General features: G+C 44.2%; 1 protein-coding gene across 4 annotated transcripts; it reads right to left on the bottom strand.

Moving 5' to 3' along the window:
* Positions 1–724: 724 nt before the first annotated feature.
* Positions 725–18,292, bottom strand: svr (Carboxypeptidase D svr). Of its 4 annotated transcripts, none has more exons than XM_064691098.1 (9): positions 17,268–18,292; positions 9,158–9,393; positions 8,594–9,073; positions 8,410–8,510; positions 6,114–6,231; positions 4,724–6,050; positions 3,404–3,627; positions 2,113–3,335; positions 725–2,047 (listed from the first exon to the last, which is right to left on the bottom strand). In XM_064691098.1, exons 1-9 carry the CDS (start codon positions 17,778–17,780, stop codon positions 1,833–1,835), a joined length of 4,437 nt encoding a protein of 1,478 aa, XP_064547168.1. In that variant the 5' UTR covers positions 17,781–18,292; the 3' UTR covers positions 725–1,832. The 4 variants fall into 4 exon arrangements, with proteins under 4 accessions (XP_064547168.1, XP_064547171.1, XP_064547170.1 ...); XM_064691101.1 differs by lacking the exon at positions 17,268–18,292 and adding an exon at positions 11,906–11,938; XM_064691100.1 differs by lacking the exon at positions 17,268–18,292 and adding an exon at positions 10,882–11,833.
* Between the last annotated feature and the right edge of the window lie 191 nt (positions 18,293–18,483).

The raw sequence follows: 18,483 nt of genomic DNA, 5'->3' as shown, positions 1-18,483 counted from the left end.
ATTCATTCATTGCCATGGCCCAAAAGACAGGGTATATGCAGCCAAGCATCGCATATGGAACACCGGAATGGGCATGGGCATGGGCATGGCTTGGCACAGCCGAGAGTTTTCCAATAAAATAATTATTAATATTATTGAAGAGCTGTACGAATATTGTTTGACTTTGGGACTAGTTATGTTATTAGAACTTGGCATGGATAACCTTCCCACAAAATGTGAATCTTTTGAGTACTGAAATAATATGAATTAAAATTGAACTATATATAGATAACTATGTATAGACCGATTCCAGTCAAGTTTCCTTTATTTGAGAAACTCAAAAATGTCTATTTTGGTAAATATTTGAAATTTCCATAACAGAGCTCAATGCTTTGCATGTAACTGTACTGTTTGCCAAAAGTAAGGTTAGGCTCTCATTAACAGTTAACAATTACACAGTGTTGCAAAGGGCAACAACGAACGAATAGTCTTTGAATCACAACGGTAAGAAAAGGAAACTCCGCTTTAGATCGAAACTAATTTGTTTTGTGAGGGTATTTGGTGATCGGCGCACCGCAACCGTCTAAGCTGTCGTATTTTAATCAATAAAGTTGATTACTAGCTATAATCATATTATATATGTATATTTCTGCTCTCTGTGGGGGGGGGGGGGGGTTAATTTGATAGGCCGCTTCAAGGCTGAGGCCAAAAAATAATTCGCTGTCAAATAATGTGCGGAGCCAGCTTGAATTCGGATTAGGTACTTGTACATACTCGTATTTATTTCGATAAAATTCCAAATATTTGTCTTAAAGATATATAAATATTGTTATATATATACATACATATATTTAAATAATCTTTCGATTTGGCGTGTGTGCACCGTTTGGAATATAATTAATGAGCATAAAGTGCGCAATATATAAATTGGTTTTAAAATCGTGCATATATATATATATATATATATATAGAGAGTTAGTCAATCGTGTGCATACGCTCTATATAATATGAAAAGCCTGCACATGTTCGATTTAGAATTATATATAGTGTATATATACATATGTCAGCTGGTAAATTGGACAGATATGCTTTATACGTATTCTATATATACTTAGATATATGCATAGGGATTTTGGTCTGGTATTATTGTAAGGCCGGCTCTGCCAATCAATTGGCTTGTGGAATGTTTTCTTAAGTTCTCAATTGCTTTGCTTAAGTACACAATCTTTCTGTGTGTTTAACTTTCTTCTTCTCTTTCTTTTTCTCTTTTCTTTTTTCTTTTGATTTTCTTTCTTGTTGGGGCTCAGTCTTAAGAGTAGTTACAGTTAGGTTCCTGGACAGCGCCAGTGTTGCCAACAAAAAAAAGTAGCTAAAACCAATGTTGAAAATGGGTAAAAAATAACAAAAAAAAAAAAACAAATACCTAAATTCGATTTTGAGCACAAATTGTCAGAGAAATTTAGCCAAATTTAGCGAGAAAAGGCTGCGTTGGCAACACTGGACAGCACATACATATAAATATATACACACACACACACACACACACACATATATATATATATCTTATTAGACATTGTTAAGGTGCCGTTTTTCTTTTGCAGAGATTCGCGACATGACATCGAATATGATGTATATACAAGCTGTCTATATATATATATATATATATATATATGTGTGTGTGTGTGTGTGTGTGTGTGTGTGTGTGTGTGTGTGTGTATGTACATGGTTAAAATTGAGAGAAAAAACATATGTAGTCTATCATAGAGCGCTTGATTGTTGAAAACTTTTGCATCACAGTTATGTTGTGTGTGTGTGTGTGTGTGTGTGTGTGTGTGTTGTGTTGCTGTCCCTTTCTATTGCCTGCGCCGATTGTGTTGATGCAACATGACAATCTCATCGCCGCTCTCATCGGCCGCATCCAGCTGCGGCTCCATGCCCAAATCGCGCTCATTCCGCACATCCTCATCGTCATCGTCATCGTCATCGTCGTGGTCATCCTCATCCTCGTCCGTGTGCAGTATGTGCTCCAGCTGCTCCTCATCGAAGTAGGGCTGTATGGTCATGCCGCCTGCGAAATACCAAGGATAAGGATTAGTGTCTGGGTCTGTGGGCCTGTGGCTGGGCTCTACTCACGCTTGATGGGCGAACGAAAGAGCTCCGTTTCGCCGTCGTCGCCGGCATCGTCGTCCAGCTCGAACTGTTCCCTGCCCTTTTGCGGCAGCAGCGAGAAATTGTAGTAGGGCATCTTGCCGCGATGCCGTCTGTAGAACCAGAATTGGGCGCATATTACGCAGACGACAACGCCCACAATGATTAGGACACTGGCAACAATGATGAAGATAAAGCGCGGCAGGCCAAAGACATGGGCATTGAACTTGAGATGGAAGACAACGTTCTCCGTGAGCTCACCCGACGGCAGCCGGAGATCGCGTGTCGCCTCAAAATGCCGCGGAGCCTCCACCTTGAGCGTTATGGCGCCCAATGGCACCGCCGACAACAGATATTCGCCCAAGCTGTTGGTGAAGTTGCGCAAATGGTTCAGGCCCGAGGGCCGGATGACAGAGATCTTGGCATTGCGTACGGGATGATTGCCATCGTCGAGAACAAGGCCCGATATGCTGGTGGTGGTGGTGGCTTGGTTCGCGGCTGGCTTGGCATTCAGTTCGGTTACCTCGCCCCTGATCAGGGTGTAGCCGTGCAGCCGGATGACGCCCAGGTCGCTGAGCACACCGTGCTGCACCTGCGTCCTGACGATCTGCGATTCGTAGTTGGGCGCGCTCACCTCCAGCCCGTAGATGCCCTTGGGCAGCATCAGCTGGAAGCGTGCCGCATTCCGTGTCACATTGTAAACGGCGGGATGCTCCAGCAGACGGACGAACGCCTCGCGCAGCGGCTGGCCCTTATCGTTGTGGACGAGGCCCGCAATGCCGGTCTGGACCAGGGCCAAGAAGTTGCGTATCTTCTCGATATTGGTGCGCCAGACGGCGCCAATCTGACCGTGGCCGGGCATGCGGCAGCAGGACAAGCCCAGCGTATACATGGGCAGATTGTACATCCTGTACAGCAGATTAGTGAGACGTTCGGTCGCCTCCCGATGCAGCTGACGTGTCGCTGAGCTGCTGCACTGCAGCGGCGAATAGTTGAACTCCGTGCGCTGTATGCTGTGGGCGAACTTCTCGAGTATGGAATCGGCGCGCGGATAGCTCAGCTCCGAGCTGCCCGCACTGAATGTCAGCAGCAGATCGAAGCGTTCCCTGCGCAAAAACTGCAACAGCAGATCCCGCGCTGACTCCAGCTCCGGACTCAGTATGCGCTCGGCCAGCTCATCGGGCAGCATGGGATCACAAACGGAATTGCTGTGTCGTGTTAATTAATTAATTAACAGTTGCACAGTTTTTGGCATTTGGCATTCTATAACACTTACTTGGCATTGTACATGCTGAAGATCGCGTCGAACTTCTCCGTCTGCGGCAGGAAGTAGATGACGCTGCGCTGCAGCAGCTGCACCACGGACGCCTCCTGCAGCTTGTGGCCCTCGATCAAGTGCCGCACCAGATTCAGCATTATCTCACGGCCCAGCGGTGCCGCGGTGTCGAACAGTGAGCTAATCACCAGCAGCTTGTACTTGTGCTCCTCCGGCTCGCCAATCTGTGCAGGCAGAGATTCGAACTTGGTCAAAAGTTGCTTTTCGCATAAACTAAAGATTGCTGTTAGTCTGGACATTTGAATTTCACGCCATTATAGCTAAATAAACTCAAATCTAGAAGCTAACCTCACATCCAGAAGCTAACCTCACATTTAGAAACTAACCTCAAATCTAAAAACTAACCCCGAATCTAGAAACTAACGTCAAATCTAGGAACTAACCTCGAATCTAGAAACTAACGTCATATTTAGAAACTAACCTCAAATTTAGAAACTAGCCTCAAATCTCACATCTAGAAACTAACCTCAAATCTAGAAACTAACCTCACATCTAGAAAATAACCTCACATTTAGAAAATAACCTCACATCTAGAAAATAACCTCACATTTAGAAACTAACCCCGAATCTAGAAACTAACCTCATATTTAGGAACTAACCTCAAATCTGGAAACTAACCTCATATTTAGAAACTAACCTCAAATCTAGAAACTAAGCTCAAATTTAGAAACTAACCTCATATTTAGAAACTAACCTCAAATCTAGGAGCTAACCTCACATTTAGAAACTAAAAACTAGCCTCATATCTAGAAACTAACCTCAAATCTCACATCTAGAAACTAACCTCACATCTAATTGATTAAAACAAAACAAGAGGGCTTTAGTCGGACCGATTGGTGGATAGATTGAACTCAGTGTTGAGCCCTTTTTGAGCTCTGCTTCTTCTTCCCTCAGGCCCATCCTATGTCTATGTAGGGGAAATGCGTTCTTGATTGATAATTTCGGTATTCATAATCCGATTTTGATGAAATTTTCAGGGCTTAAATGTGACATAGAAAAGGTCAAAGGGAAACTTATATGCTTAAGGAGAACCTTAATAGCAAATTTGGTGCATTTTTAAAACCAGTTCCCAAAATCGATATTTATCGATATTATGAAAATTGAAAAAGCTATCGAACCAAAATGAGAAGCTCCTCCCACATGAAGTCTAGATCTTCGGGGCATAAAATGACAGATGACTCGAAAGTTGATGAAGGATGAGTGAAGCCCTGCACTTGGGGCAGCAGGATATGGGATTTCTATACGATTATTCCAACTCACATTGGAGGTCAGCTTGAGGTAGTTGAAGTGGCGACTGAACTCGTTGTCCGCATAGCCGAAGCTGGCGATTTGCGGATTCTGATTCTCGAATTCGGCCAGTCGATTGCGCAGCTCGGCATTGGTATGGTATCTGGTGTTGACCACGTTCTCGATGATCCGGAAATCGTTGGCGGACGCCCAGTGCTGTGGATCGTCGCGCATCAGTGTGACATCGAGCCGCATGCCGAACGGCTCCGCGTCGGGCACCTCGACCTCGACGCGCAGCGGAGCAAAGCCATCGGCCAGGACGGTGACATTGTGCCGGCCGGGCAGCGTTAGCTTCCAGTAGTCGCCGAAGGTGCCACTGTAGGTGCTATGATTGCCGCCGTCAATGCCGACGGCGGCGCCAGCGATCGGTGTCCCGATGCTGCTGCGCACGAAGCCATGGACGCCATGGTGGACCTGCTCGATCAGCTGGAGCAGGGGCTCGCGATTGTCGCGCCAATACTGTGGCAGCTCCTTGGCCAGGGGGAACTTGTCGCAGCCCATCTCGATGGTCAGCTCCAGGCAGCCGGCGCGCACATAATTCCAATCCTGCATGCCGCCCGTCACGCTATACCATTGGGCGCCGTTGGTGATGCCGTCGGCGAAGAGCTCGTTCTGGAAGAGGGCGCACGGCTTGCCCAGATGCATGGTGGGATGGGCGCGCGAATAGACGAGCGCCAGATGGCGGAACAGCTCATTGTCCTCGGTGGGATTCAGTTTGCGTCCACTGATGCTGGCATCGCGCAGCCGCGAATACGGATCATTGAAATCGTTCTCATTGTCATCGTACGGATAATTGGCCACCAGCGAGCCGCCGTGCAGATTCGCCGACAACACAAACGGCACCGAGAGCGTCCAGTTCATGACGGCGGCCACCTCCGGCTCGGTATGATTATTGTATTTATCTGTGCCATATTGATCGGGAAAATTGCGATTCAAATCCACCTGATTGGCATTGGGCCGACCCAGGCCGCTGGTGCGATCGCCCTCGCGCGATATCTCATAGCCGTCGGGATTCATGCTGTAGAGGAAGTGCATCCGTGTACCATTCACCAGACGCGTGACACGCTCATCATTCTCATAGCGCTCCAGCAGATATTTGGTCAGCAGCAGGAGCATCTCCTTGCCGACGACCTCGTTGCCATGCATATTCGCTACATATTTGAACTCGGGCACGCCCGGCACATGGCTGCCCGGCGTCGTTGAGATCTCCAGCACCCACAGATCCCTGCCCTCCACGCTCTTCCCGATGCTATAGAGCCGCGTCAGGCTCGGATAGCTGGCGCTCATGTTGCGCAAATAACTGCAACAGACAATTTGACAAGTTGAGGAATAGTTGAGGAATGGTTGGGGCGCCAGGACTCACCTCTCCATGGACGCAAAATTGTGATGCTCGAATCTCGTGGGCGTCAGGAAGCCGTCGTATTGCTGCTTCAGCTGATCCGGCGGCTCGGCGCGCTCCACTTTCTGCTTGCGAAAGTTGCCTGCCGATAAACAAAAAAAATTGAACATTAAGATCAAGGAGGATCAAGTTGGAGGAGGGGAAGGGTGGGGGGGGGGGTGGGGGTGGTGACTAGTCTAGGAAATAAAAGCAAAAGTACAAATTAAGAAAGCCAAGTCCACAAGTCCCAAAACCTTTAAGCGAAACCAAAATGGGTAACTATTAAATGAAGCCAGGCGCCAGTTGAAAAGCAATTTTAACCAATTTGCAGTTTGCTTGCAATAAGTATATTTATTTCATTCAATAGCTTAAAAAAAAAAACAGAGCGAAAGTCTCAAGAACAAGAAACAGAATTGAAAAAAATGGGGATTTACTTAATTTGAGTTAAAGTTCACAACAGCCACACGACTGGCAATAAACACGCGCAAGACCCGCAAGACCCTGAGTTCATAATTTCTCAAATTGTATATAGGAATTTGTATTGCTTAAGCTAAACATAACCTCAAAGAAACTGAACTAGTTCCGCATTAGGATCAAGTTGTCAAACAATAATACAATAAATCGAATGAATAGTTAACTATATGCAAGCCCTGAGTTCGAATTGCCATTTCGTAAAGAGAATTTTGTTTGCTTAAGCTTAAAGAAAGAAAATCAAAATTAATAAAAAAAATAGAACTAGTTCCGCTTCTTTGGCCAGTGCAGTGGCAGCTATGAACAATTTCGTAAATATGTATATATATTTTATATATATATATATATATATATGTATGTATATTAATAAACTTTAGATATACGAGGATCAGGATATTATTATATTTAAATTTAAAATACTTTATAATAAAATCTAGTTTGAAGAAAATTTGAATATATGTATGTATATATATGCAGTAACAATCACCAGATCAAGATATATATATAAATATGTATATATATGGGGAAATAAATGTGCGTTATTATAATAATTGTTGATAGTTGCTTGAATTTAATTACTTCTATTTATTTTTATTTGTATTTTTATGGGATTTTCGGGCTGTTTCTTGCATAGGAAAATAAAACGCACTACGCAAAAATCAAAAATTTTATTTTGCCATATGCAAAAGGCTATTATTATTATTATTAATTTGTTTTCCTTTTGTATTTTTGTATATATAAATATATATTTGTTTGTTTTGTTAAAGCCATTATCATTTCGTATTTCGTATTAGTACTATTTGTTCGATTTTGTGCTTTGTCATCTTTCTATATATTTGATTTCTTCTATATGTGTATAATATATGTTAACAATGTTTCAGACGTTTTTGTTGCTCGCATAAAAAAAAGGGAATAACATTTTAACAATCTCGTGTTAACATACGTGTATATATATATATACATATATCTATGTATATATGTATATGAGATATTAAGGGTTTATAGATTTATATATATATTTATATATGTATATAAGGTTAGTTTGGTTAGATATATAGTTGCGTTTATATAATTTTTACACATGGTTTCACTTGCTTCTAAATAATACGATAATATATAGACAGATATATATGTATATATATATATATATTCATATAATTGTGTAATTGAGAGTGAGGGCAGGGTATTCAGTGTGCGTTGTGGCCATTTTATAGCTCGTTTAGTTAGGGCGTGGGAGGGCGTGGGAGGGCATATCCTATTCATATGTACAAATCAAATATTGTTGTCTCTCTCTCTCTCACTCTATCTTTACGAATTGATATGCACTCCAAAGCCGTGCCTTAAAAAGGAAGAAAGAGCGAGCGAGAGAGCAGGAGAGCAGGAGAGTGTGTGCTTGAGAGAACTTAAAAGCGGCTGGCAGTAGCGAAAAAGCGAGAAAAACTAAATGAAAAAATGATATTGAAAAGTAAAACGTATAAAAAAAGTCAAAAACAAAGACGAAAACTTTATGTGAATGCAGCAAAAATATACAAAAGAAAAATGCGTTAGTGTGGGTGTCTATATGTGTGTGATGGGCGTGCATAATTTGTGGGCGTGGCAGGCGTGGCAAATGTCACAAATGTTAGTAGTGTTAACAATGCTTCAATCAGTGTTAGGCAATAGACCGATGCAGTTGGTGCAGTATGGAGATGGAATCATTGCTGCTGCTGCTGCTGCTGCTGCGGTTGCTGCTGCTGCTGCAGTTGGAGTTGCAGTTGGGGCGGGCGCATTTAATGCCTAAAAAAGTATGGATTGTAATAACTGCTAATACCATCAAAGTTGCTCTCGACGGGCGTCAGCTTGAAGTCGACGCGCAGCGCCTCCGCGTTCTCGTTGGTCACATGCAGCTGTTGCATCGGGCTCGATTGATAGCTGTGCGGAGGAAACGGAAAGGGTATACAGAGTTCGTGAGTGGCGAACAAAAATTGTGAGGCTCTGTTGGAATTTTGATTTACCCAAAGGCTGCCGCGTAGACACTGTAAATGCCGGGCGTGAGCAGTCGCCAGTATTCGCCACGCTTTGATGTGCGTATGGGCTTGTCCTCGAGGCCGGAGACAACGATGGTCGCATCCGGTATGGGATAGCCGCTGGCATCATGCACCAGACCCTTGATGCCGATATGCGCCTGCTTCAGCAGCTCCAGCAATGGTCGCTTATTGCGCGCCCATTCGCTGGGCAGGCTGCTCGCCGCCGGAAACTTGCAGCAGGATAGCTCGATGGTCAGTTCGAAGCAATTGCTAAATGCATAATTAAAGTCCTGCATGCCGCCGGACAGCTCGTACCAGTTGGCGCCGTTGGTGATGCCGCCAGCGAAGCTGTCGTTGCAGTTGTTGCCACGCCTCATTATCGGATGATTGTCGGAATACGTGTGCGCCAGCTGCTTGAAGACGCGATCGTCCGGCGTGAGGCTCTCCTCGCAGCAGTCGTTGTGCGCCCTATGGATATGCGTGTTGGATGGAATGAGTTCGGGTTTCGATTAAAGCCAGGTGGGTGGAGGGGGAGGGGGGCGGACCACTTACAGTGAGTTGTCATACGGATAGCTGGCCACGACGGCGCCGCCATGAAAATTGGCCGAGAGCACAAACGGCTTGCTCACAATCCATTCGGCCAAAGCGGCCGTTTCCGGTTGGCGGCTTTGTGCGCGCAGCTGATTCACATGCTGTTGCTCCAGGCGATCCGGAAAGTCACGGTTCAGATCGACGCCAGCTGCATTGCCGCGTCCCACATAATTTGGCAGCGATTCGCAGTTCCCCTCCTGCCAGAGAGAGCGAGAGCGAGAGAGAGAGAGAGAGCGAGTCAGTATATTGGTTAATTCATTAAATCGTTGATTACGTGAATTGTTATTAGCACGAAGCCCTGCGCTCGCCCCTGGCCTTGTGCTTTTGCGGCCGGGCGGTCGGTCGGTCGGTCGGGCAATTTGGCATTCCGCACGCGCGCGCGGCCCAAAGAGTTGACCAAACTTGTCTTTAATATGACAGTCAGGTGATCGGATCGCAAAAGCTCTTGCAACACCATCCATAATCAATGCATTAGGCGAGAGTAGCCGTAAGAGGGAAATCAAGTTACGATCAAGCTTAGCTGTTCAGCTGTAGTTTCCAATCAGAAGCATATTGGCGCAATTTCCAATTGGAGCAAGTGCCAATCAATCGCCAATGTACATATGAACGAACAAGCGAGACGGGTAGAGACAATTGGCGCGACTCGATTGCATTAATAAACAAACAAATAACGTGCACGTTCAGAATAAATACACGCACACATACGTACATACATACATACATATATAAACGTATTTAGTATATGCATGCATGCTCTTGCGTATGTAGGTTAGTCACAATGGCCGATCACACAAAGTGGCTCACTCATATTGGGTATCATCTGTCTTTCCACCAACAATACAAAAAACAAAAAATCCCTGTAGCCGGGGAAATTCCTATTCTATTCACAGTTGAGTTGTGCGTCTGGCAATTGCCAAAAATAGCAGCGAAGTTGCCGAGCGAAAGCTTTGGAGTACATTTTGGGTAGGTACACACAGCATAAACTGGCGAAAATAACCCACACGGCGCCATGCAAATGAATGGAAGGGGTATTTATAACGAAATCAATATTGATAGCAGCATGCAAGTCTGTGCGAGTGCGTGTGTGCGTGAGCAGAAGGGTCGAGTTCAAAATTGCATTAAATTAATATCGATATTATTATTTGTTTCCAAGTGCATATGCGGGGGTGTAAAGTGCTTACGATGCCAAATATTACAGAATGAATATCGATAGCCATAATAATCGCAATATAATTGTGTGTGTGTATATGTATGTATATGAGCATGTATTGCATGTGTAGTGGTGTGCTTACTAGAGCCTAACCGCCCAACGGTTAATTATAAACAAAACAAGTGTACGACTCAGAGACAAAAGCAACAAGCTTTCGCAATATGTCAACAACAATGGGGCGTGCGAGAGAGAGAGAGAGAGAGAGAGTGAGAATTGTGCCCTAACTCAATCAAATCGCAAGTGCGCAACAGCAGCGACGCGCCGTGAAGCCGTGACGCCGCGACGTCAGCGCTGGCATCAGGAAAAATTCTACAAATGCGGCAGACGCAGCTGCGGCATGGGCGGGTGACGCTGTCTGAAATTTCACACTTATCGATTTTTCCACGATGCGATTATTTAATCTGCTTCATTGTCTTTTTTTTTTTTGTGTTTTTTTGTTGCTGCTAGAAACAGGTGACGACAGCGGCGCACGTACCTGGGACAGGGCATAGCCATCGGGATTCATGGTGGGCATCAGAAATATGTCGGTGGTGTTCACCAGCTGGCCAATCTCCAGGCTACGCTCGAAATTGCCCAACAGATATTGGGCCAAATAGACGAGCAGCTGTCGCCCGACCGTCTCATCGCCGTGCATATTGGCAATGTATTTGACGGGCGGCGTCAGCAGCGGTCGTTGGCGTGTATTGCGCGAGATTTGAAGGGCCAACAAATTTCGTCCCTCCAGCGATCGGCCGAGACTGTGAACGCGCGCCTGTTCCGGATAGGCCTTCTCGAGCCGGGCAAACAGATCTTCCAGTTGCTCCTGGCTAGTATAATGCGGTAGCTGTAGGAAGCTCTCATCCTCTTTGATAATGTAGCCCTGAGCGATTAACGGTATCAGTGCCAGAGCGAATATCCACTGCATCATGGCTAAATGTCCAACTGGTTACTGTTACTGTTTCTTCTGCTGCTGCTGCTTCTGCTGCTGATGCCGATGCCGATGCCGACTGTTAGTTATCACTGGCGTGCAAATTGAGCGAGCGGGCCGCTTAGATACAGGTCGAAGCCCGCGTGCCTCGGCGTTCGTATGGGTCACAGTTGCTGTGGCTGTTGTTATTGTGCAGCAGCTCCAATCGGTTCGACTCAGCTTCGAAAAATGTACTGTTTGAAAATTTGCTGCGTTGATTGGCCTTAAGCCCGTGCTGCCCGCCCGCGGTCCCACTGCCGCTGTCGACGTCGCTGCCAACGCTGCCGACGCTGCTGCTGCTGCTGCTGCTGAGAGCGACGACGTGCGATAATTGTAGGGAAATTACACGGCAGAGAGCGCGCCGAAGCTTTGCGCTCGTCAGTCACGAGTTTTGTTGTTGTTGTTGTTGTTGTTGTAACTGCCTGCTGCTGCTGCTAATGTTTCTGTTGTTTTTGTTTTGTTATTGCCGCATTGCGGCGACAACTTTGCGTTTAAGCACAAATTAATAGTTTTCAGTTTTTTATTGTGTTTAATTTTTATGTTATGTATGTACTTCGTTTGGTTTCTTCATTACACATTGTTTTTTTTTTTTGTATTTGTTTTCTGTGTTTTTGGCACAGCTCTTCGGACTATGCGGTGTGTAGGCGGCGTTGCCAGATGCAAGTCAGGCGCCTGCGCAAGTCAGTCAAGGAGAGTGGCGGCGACGGCGGCGGCGGCGACGATAATAACCGAGAGAGAGAGAGAGCGAACGCATTGACGTTAGCAGCGCTGCCGACGCCAGTTTCGCCCAGCGTCAGGCACGCCAACGCACGCGACCCATGTGTCAGCAATTGAAAGGATATTATTATTTTCGCCAACCTCAGACAAACAACAAAATCGATAACTTGGTCCAGTGACGTCACAGCGGCATTTTGCGTGGGCATTGCCCATACACACAATGACAGAGAGAGTTCAGGCGGTTATTTGCTATTGCGTTCTTATCAGCCCTCTGCCGCTGCTCTGCTGCCGCTGCTTCTGCTGCCGCTGTCGCGAGCCGACGTTAATCATTATCAGCATGGCGCACATAATGAAAAGGTCGGCATATAGCAAGATCTGTATTACAAGCTGTTACCTGTACACGGCAAATTCCGCAGCTCTTCTCATATCTCTTGTAGTTCTTTGGCAATTTTTGATAAACCAAAAAAAAAACAAAAAAAAAAAAACACTTTTGCATATTCGTATGCCATTTTGGGTGCAACCTCTATTTATGCAAGCCTCTCGGTTTGTTGCAAATATCAAAGTTGAATGTCTAAATTTATGCTCCATTGTGCTAGACGACTTCAAACTCATGACCTACATAATTATGTGGTTTAAATGACAAACAAACAACAAATCTAACAAAACTAATTGACATCTCAAAGAAGGCAAAAGAAAAACCGCTTTTACAGTGGAAAATGCCTGTCAATGCGCTTAACGGAATATAGAAAATATTATGTACTCTTGGCTTCGAAAAGAAGTAATTTAAAAAAATGTCAAAACGAACAGTTTCACTGGAAAATACTCTATTTTTTTATTTTTTTATGTTGCGAATTTCTTTTGAAGGGTTTAACTCTGCTCTCAAATTAGCTGCTCGACTTTTAGATGAATCATCTAACTGTTTCCAGAAATCTTTTCGGGGAAAGATTTTAGATTAAAGTATACTTTACGTTTATAGAACTTTCAGATAGTGTATGCTTTAAAGGAAACCGCACACTTTGCCAGGCTTCAGCTTGTCTATTCCCGGCGATAAGCCGAAGAGCTTATGCCTCATTTGCGTGGCGCGTGCAAGAGACCGCAGAATAAGCTCTCCAGCTCGAGTTGTAATCCTCGTGGAGCTTAATGCCGTTGCTAGGGCAGGGCATTAAGAAGTGCAGAGTATATCCACAACAACAACAACAACAACAACGGCAACAACAACGGCAACGGCAACAACATTGGCCACAAACCGGTTGCATGCAACGTTGCGTCGTCGCGCGTTGACGTAGTTGCTGGCTGCGGCAGCTGAACCAGTTTCTTGTGGCAATTGCAACAGATGACGTCAACTGGTCGAAGATTGACACCAGCCCAATATGCTGGCCCTTTATTTATAGACCCGGCTGTCAGCTGCAGCTGTCGGGGGCAACGTTATGACCAATTTGTGACGGGCTAATCTAATCGGGCGGACACCTAAAGGTCAGACGAGAAGGCGAACGGATTGCGGCGCGTTGCGTGGCGAATTCAAGAATCCAACTCCGCATCGCAACTCTTTAGGCTGAATGTCCGGCTAGTGTCAGCATCAAGGCTAAAACGAAGCGACTCGAGCCCGGAATTGTTAACAAGTTTTTCACCACGAATCCAACCTGAGCCGAACTATGAACCCAAAACTGAACCATATGTTGTTGTTTTTCTTTGGTTCAATATAAAAAGCTTTAAAGCCTGATTCTGCCTTAAGTGTACATAGATAAAGCATTGAATAGTTTCACTAAAATGTTCAAAACCAGCTTTACGAAACGAACCTTAAGGCAGGGAGCTGGTTCAAACCATAAACCGTAGCACACACCATTTTATTTTTGGGCTTTGCAACCCTGGTCAGAATATAGCTTAAGGCTTGACGTCGTAATTCCCGTTCAGCTGACGACAGTTATATTATCGACAATGCGATAAGTTTTAAAAAGCAGGGAGCTGGTTCAAACCATGAACCGTAGCACACACCATTTTATTTGTATGCCCTGAACCCATTGAAAATGGGTAAAAGGGGTATAATGTATTTGTGCAAATGTATGTAACAGGCAGAAGGAAGCATCTCCGACCCTAGCCATGTCCGTCCGTCTGTCAGTCCGTATGTACATATGAACGCAAGGATCTCAGAGCCTATAGACTTGAAAGCTTTAAGCTGTAGGTCCTCCTAGTCCCCGCGCAGATCGAGTTTGTTTCCGATATTCGATAACTTGCAGCGTTTCCAAGTAATCGATAAAAATCGATATCGAAATCCTGTCTTTTGAGCAATTTTGGTAAATAATAAGAGCTTGAGTCACCAAACTTGACATGTAGCTTCTAGAATAGTATATATATATCAAGTGTCTTTCCTTTTTTAGCTATCGCCTGGTGGAAGAAGAGAGTTCAGGGTATCTGCTAGTCGGGAGCTCCCGACTAGAACCTCTTACTTTGTTGACTTTGCAGCCCTGGTCAGAATATAGCTTAAGGCTTGACGTCGTAATTCCCGTTAAGCTGAGGACAGTTATATTATCGATATCGCGATAAGATTTGAAAGTCAACGCAAAGCGTTAATGGCCCCATTAATAGCGGCCCGTTAGGCGAGCGATAAGCGACTTTACGACAATAACTACAATATGTTATAGCAAAATGTGCTACAAATCGCAGCCAGAGCAAAATTAGAATTATATATACATACGAAAAAGCCGAAGATGAAATGCTCTTTTTGACAACAAGAAGTAAACGTATGAAAAGAGTTTGAAGCAAAGACAGCTGCTTTAATGTGTCAAATAAGAGCATGATAGTTTTGGATGAAATATGAAATGGAGCATTTTGCAAAAGAAATATATCGAAATAATAATTTCAATTTCCAGTTCTAACTTTCGATAAGTCATGACATTTTGCAGAATAAAATCAAAGTACCCCTCCATAAGGATATTATAAAAAAAAAAACCGAACAGAAAAACAAACAAAAAGTTATTTGCGATAAGACCGACAAACGACAAACGCTTGAATGAAGGGGAATGGAAAAGTCGGGGGTGGTCTGAGCAGGGGAATGGGAAACCGGCATTAGATGGAAGATATAATACATATGCATAAGCACACATATGAGCCGAAGATGACAGCTGGCAATGGCTGAGAGCCAGAGAGCCAGAGAAAAGCTAATATTTGCATAAAGACAACTAAATTGAACTTGAACTTTGTAGTGCAGTGTTGGACCGGTGATAAGGTGTTAATTAAAGTGAATTGCGGAAGGATTAAATGTCTTTAGTTAATTGAGTATACGTGCTATAGAATTACGAGCTGTGTAATTGAACATAACTCGGATCATCTTTCCATTCGTGCTTTTTACTTTTTACTCATAATTTGTATTACATAATGGATAATATTGTATTTCTTGTTATGTTGTAAATGTAGTTTGCTCAACGTCAATGTCCGGTCCGATATATCTGTGTCCATCTGTCTTATTGCCAATTATCGATAACGCTCGCGATATAATTTTCTGCGTTTTCGATAACTATTTAACCGATATAATGTTCTGGGTTTTCGATAACTATTTAACCCAGAGCAAATTTCGCTATCAGATCGATTTGCACCAAGTTTGTTTAATGTGATCGATAAAAATCGATAAGTATCGATATTTCATTCGAAATGTAGCGTGTTTCTTTACCTGCCACTGATGCAGGGACAATAAGCCCAGATATAAGAATACATTTGGAATAGCATGTGCTATGAAGCCCGTCAAAGATGCGGCATTTCGTTAACATTATGTTAGTTAACATGATGTCAGTTAACAGTTAAGTCAGTGTTAACGCAACTGCTACAATCCTCGTATTACTTGTATTTAGCTAATATTATTTAATATTATTTAGTTAACATTATGTTATTTATCAGTTAGGTCAATGTTAACGCAACTGTTACACTCCTCGAATTACTTGTAGGTGGCTAATATTATTTAGTTAACATGATTTTAGTTAACAGTTAAGTGAATGTTAACGCAACTGTTACACTCCTCGCATTGCTTGTAGGTAGTTTATATTATTTAGTTAACATGATGTTAGTTAACAGTAAAGTGAATGTTAACGCAACTGTTACACTCCTTGCATTAGTTGTAGGTGGCTAATATTATTTAGTTAACATGATGTTAGTTAACAGTTAAGTGAATGTTAACACAACTGTAACACTTACTTGCAGGTAGTTAATATTATTTAGTTAACATGATGTTAGTTAACAGTTAAGTGAATGTTAACGCAACTGTTACACTCTCCGCATTACTTGTAGGTGGCTAATATTATTTAGTTAACATGATGTTAGTTAACAGTTAAGTGAATGTTAACGCAACTGTTACACTCCTCGCATTGCTTGTAGGTAGCTAATAATATTCCTTCAAGTGCTCGCAGAGGCTTAATAAGTACTTCACAACAAATAGCGAAAAGAAAATAGTTACCCATCAAAGTGAAGAGCACTCAAGTGGATCACTTGGCGATCACTCGATCTATGAATATATACACAAGCACTTAGCTCAATGGCGATCTGCAGATGCTAATTAGTTGATCGTGCTGAGCTGACCTCAAACAAGTTCAACTCAAGAAAAGAAAAAAAGAAAAAACTGGGCCGAATGCTCTTTAAAAGCGGTTTCTGCTCTGCTCCACGTAGCGGATTTGTTGGATTCGTTTGCCACGCTGTTTAGTTTTGATTCAGTTGTGAAAGGGCGCAGAGTTTCCACAAGAAACAAGGGGAAAAAATACAATACGCCTCGTGGGGAACAAAAGCGACGGCACAGCAGCTCGACACTTGGCTCATTATTATTGAGGAACAAGTTCAAGCCATATGGGTGACTCAGAGGCCTCAGACACACGACGTGTACATTCACTTTTCCTGGGGTCACACTCAATCTGCAGCTGTTCATTAAAAGAACAAAACTTAATAATATTTCCTGCTCTCGAGGGGAATGGAGTATATAGAGAGCCAGGAAGGCAGAAGAAAGCAACGGCGACCTCATTATAAATCGACTTACTTCATAGTCGGGGGTGAGGGGAAGAAACTCAGCTACAATGTGTGTAGGGGCAGGGTATTTTCAAGTCGGGCACTCCCGACACTTTCAATGTTCGCGATAGAAAGTTGTTTGATATTCCTCTGGCATTCCAGGGAACTGTATCCCCAAATTTTGGTACTAATTTGAGCTAATAATATGTCTGACTCACCTTGGCGGCGGCAAAGCCATCCGGATTGCAGCTGGGCAGAAAGTGTATTTCGGTGGTGTTGAGCAGACGTTGCACCTGCTTATCCAGCTCATAGCTGCTGGCCAGGTATTCGGCCATGTAGAGCACTATTTGTCGGCCCAGTGCCTCGTCGCCTTGGATGTTGGCCACCAATTTAACCATTGGACGCAGCAGATCGTCGCCGTCGCCATCGGGTGCCGGCGCATTCAATGCCAGGGCGTGCATCTCACGGCCCTGTATGGTGCGGCCTATGGTATAGGTTTGGGCAAGCGTCGGATAGTCCCGGCTGAGGCTGGCGAAAAGTTCGCCAATTTCCTCATTGTTCAGATAATGCGCATTATCTAAAAAGCTAGCGCCCTCCTCCACAACTTGGACGTGTTCGAGGGCGGGGGGAACTGTGCTCGTGCTCGTGCTGGTGCTGGTGCTGCTGGGACGTGGGCTGGCGGCGGCGAGGCACGTAAATGCGAGCACGACTACGTAAGCGCAAGCGTACATTTCGCGACGCGACACGTAAGCAACGTAAACAGCAACGACAACAACAACAATACAAAGCGTAGGCGCAGGCGCGCGCGCCGCGCAGCGTTTACAATTGGCTGCTGGCTGTGAGCGGAAGCGAGATCGCAAGACACTTGTTGCACTAGTCGATAATTGGAATGTGGTCACTTTTCTCAAATGCCGATATGCAAAACCGATTGCAGTTTAAACCGAGCACTTTGCACACTAGACGACACCTGATGCGTAATTCAGCACTGTTCCTGCTTGTTGTGGCTGCTTTCTTTTGCACTGCTGGCTGCCGTGGGCTTGATGACGTACACGTCAAGAGCCGCTTATAACTTACCTGTGGGACTGGCACTCGACACACGACCCCAATTACGCACTACGCAGACCCGCAACAGCATCCAATTGGTTGCAGCAACACAATATTTACAATACCATTAATTGAACTATAAACGCAACACGTAAATAAACACATATATTAAAATTAGAGTGCGAACCCACCGCGACACAGAATCACAAAACAATTCCTGCTGCAACTATCGATATACTATCGTTTAAACTGCTAGTGATGCACGTCGCGTATATCGATTAAGGCCACATCGCAGGCTGCAGCACAACAGAAATTCAACAGAAATTGGCGCGTTATTTGAATAACACTCCAATTTTATTTATTATTTTATGTGCTTTTTATTTTGATTGC

This window comes from Drosophila montana, unplaced genomic scaffold (assembly GCF_035044405.1).
Source record: "Drosophila montana isolate Dmon_TW-CO22-7 unplaced genomic scaffold, ASM3504440v1 contig_3326_1, whole genome shotgun sequence".
NCBI lineage: Eukaryota > Metazoa > Arthropoda > Insecta > Diptera > Drosophilidae > Drosophila > Drosophila montana.
Note: the sequence above shows the minus strand (reverse complement) of the source record. Positions and strands in the feature narration are given on the sequence as shown.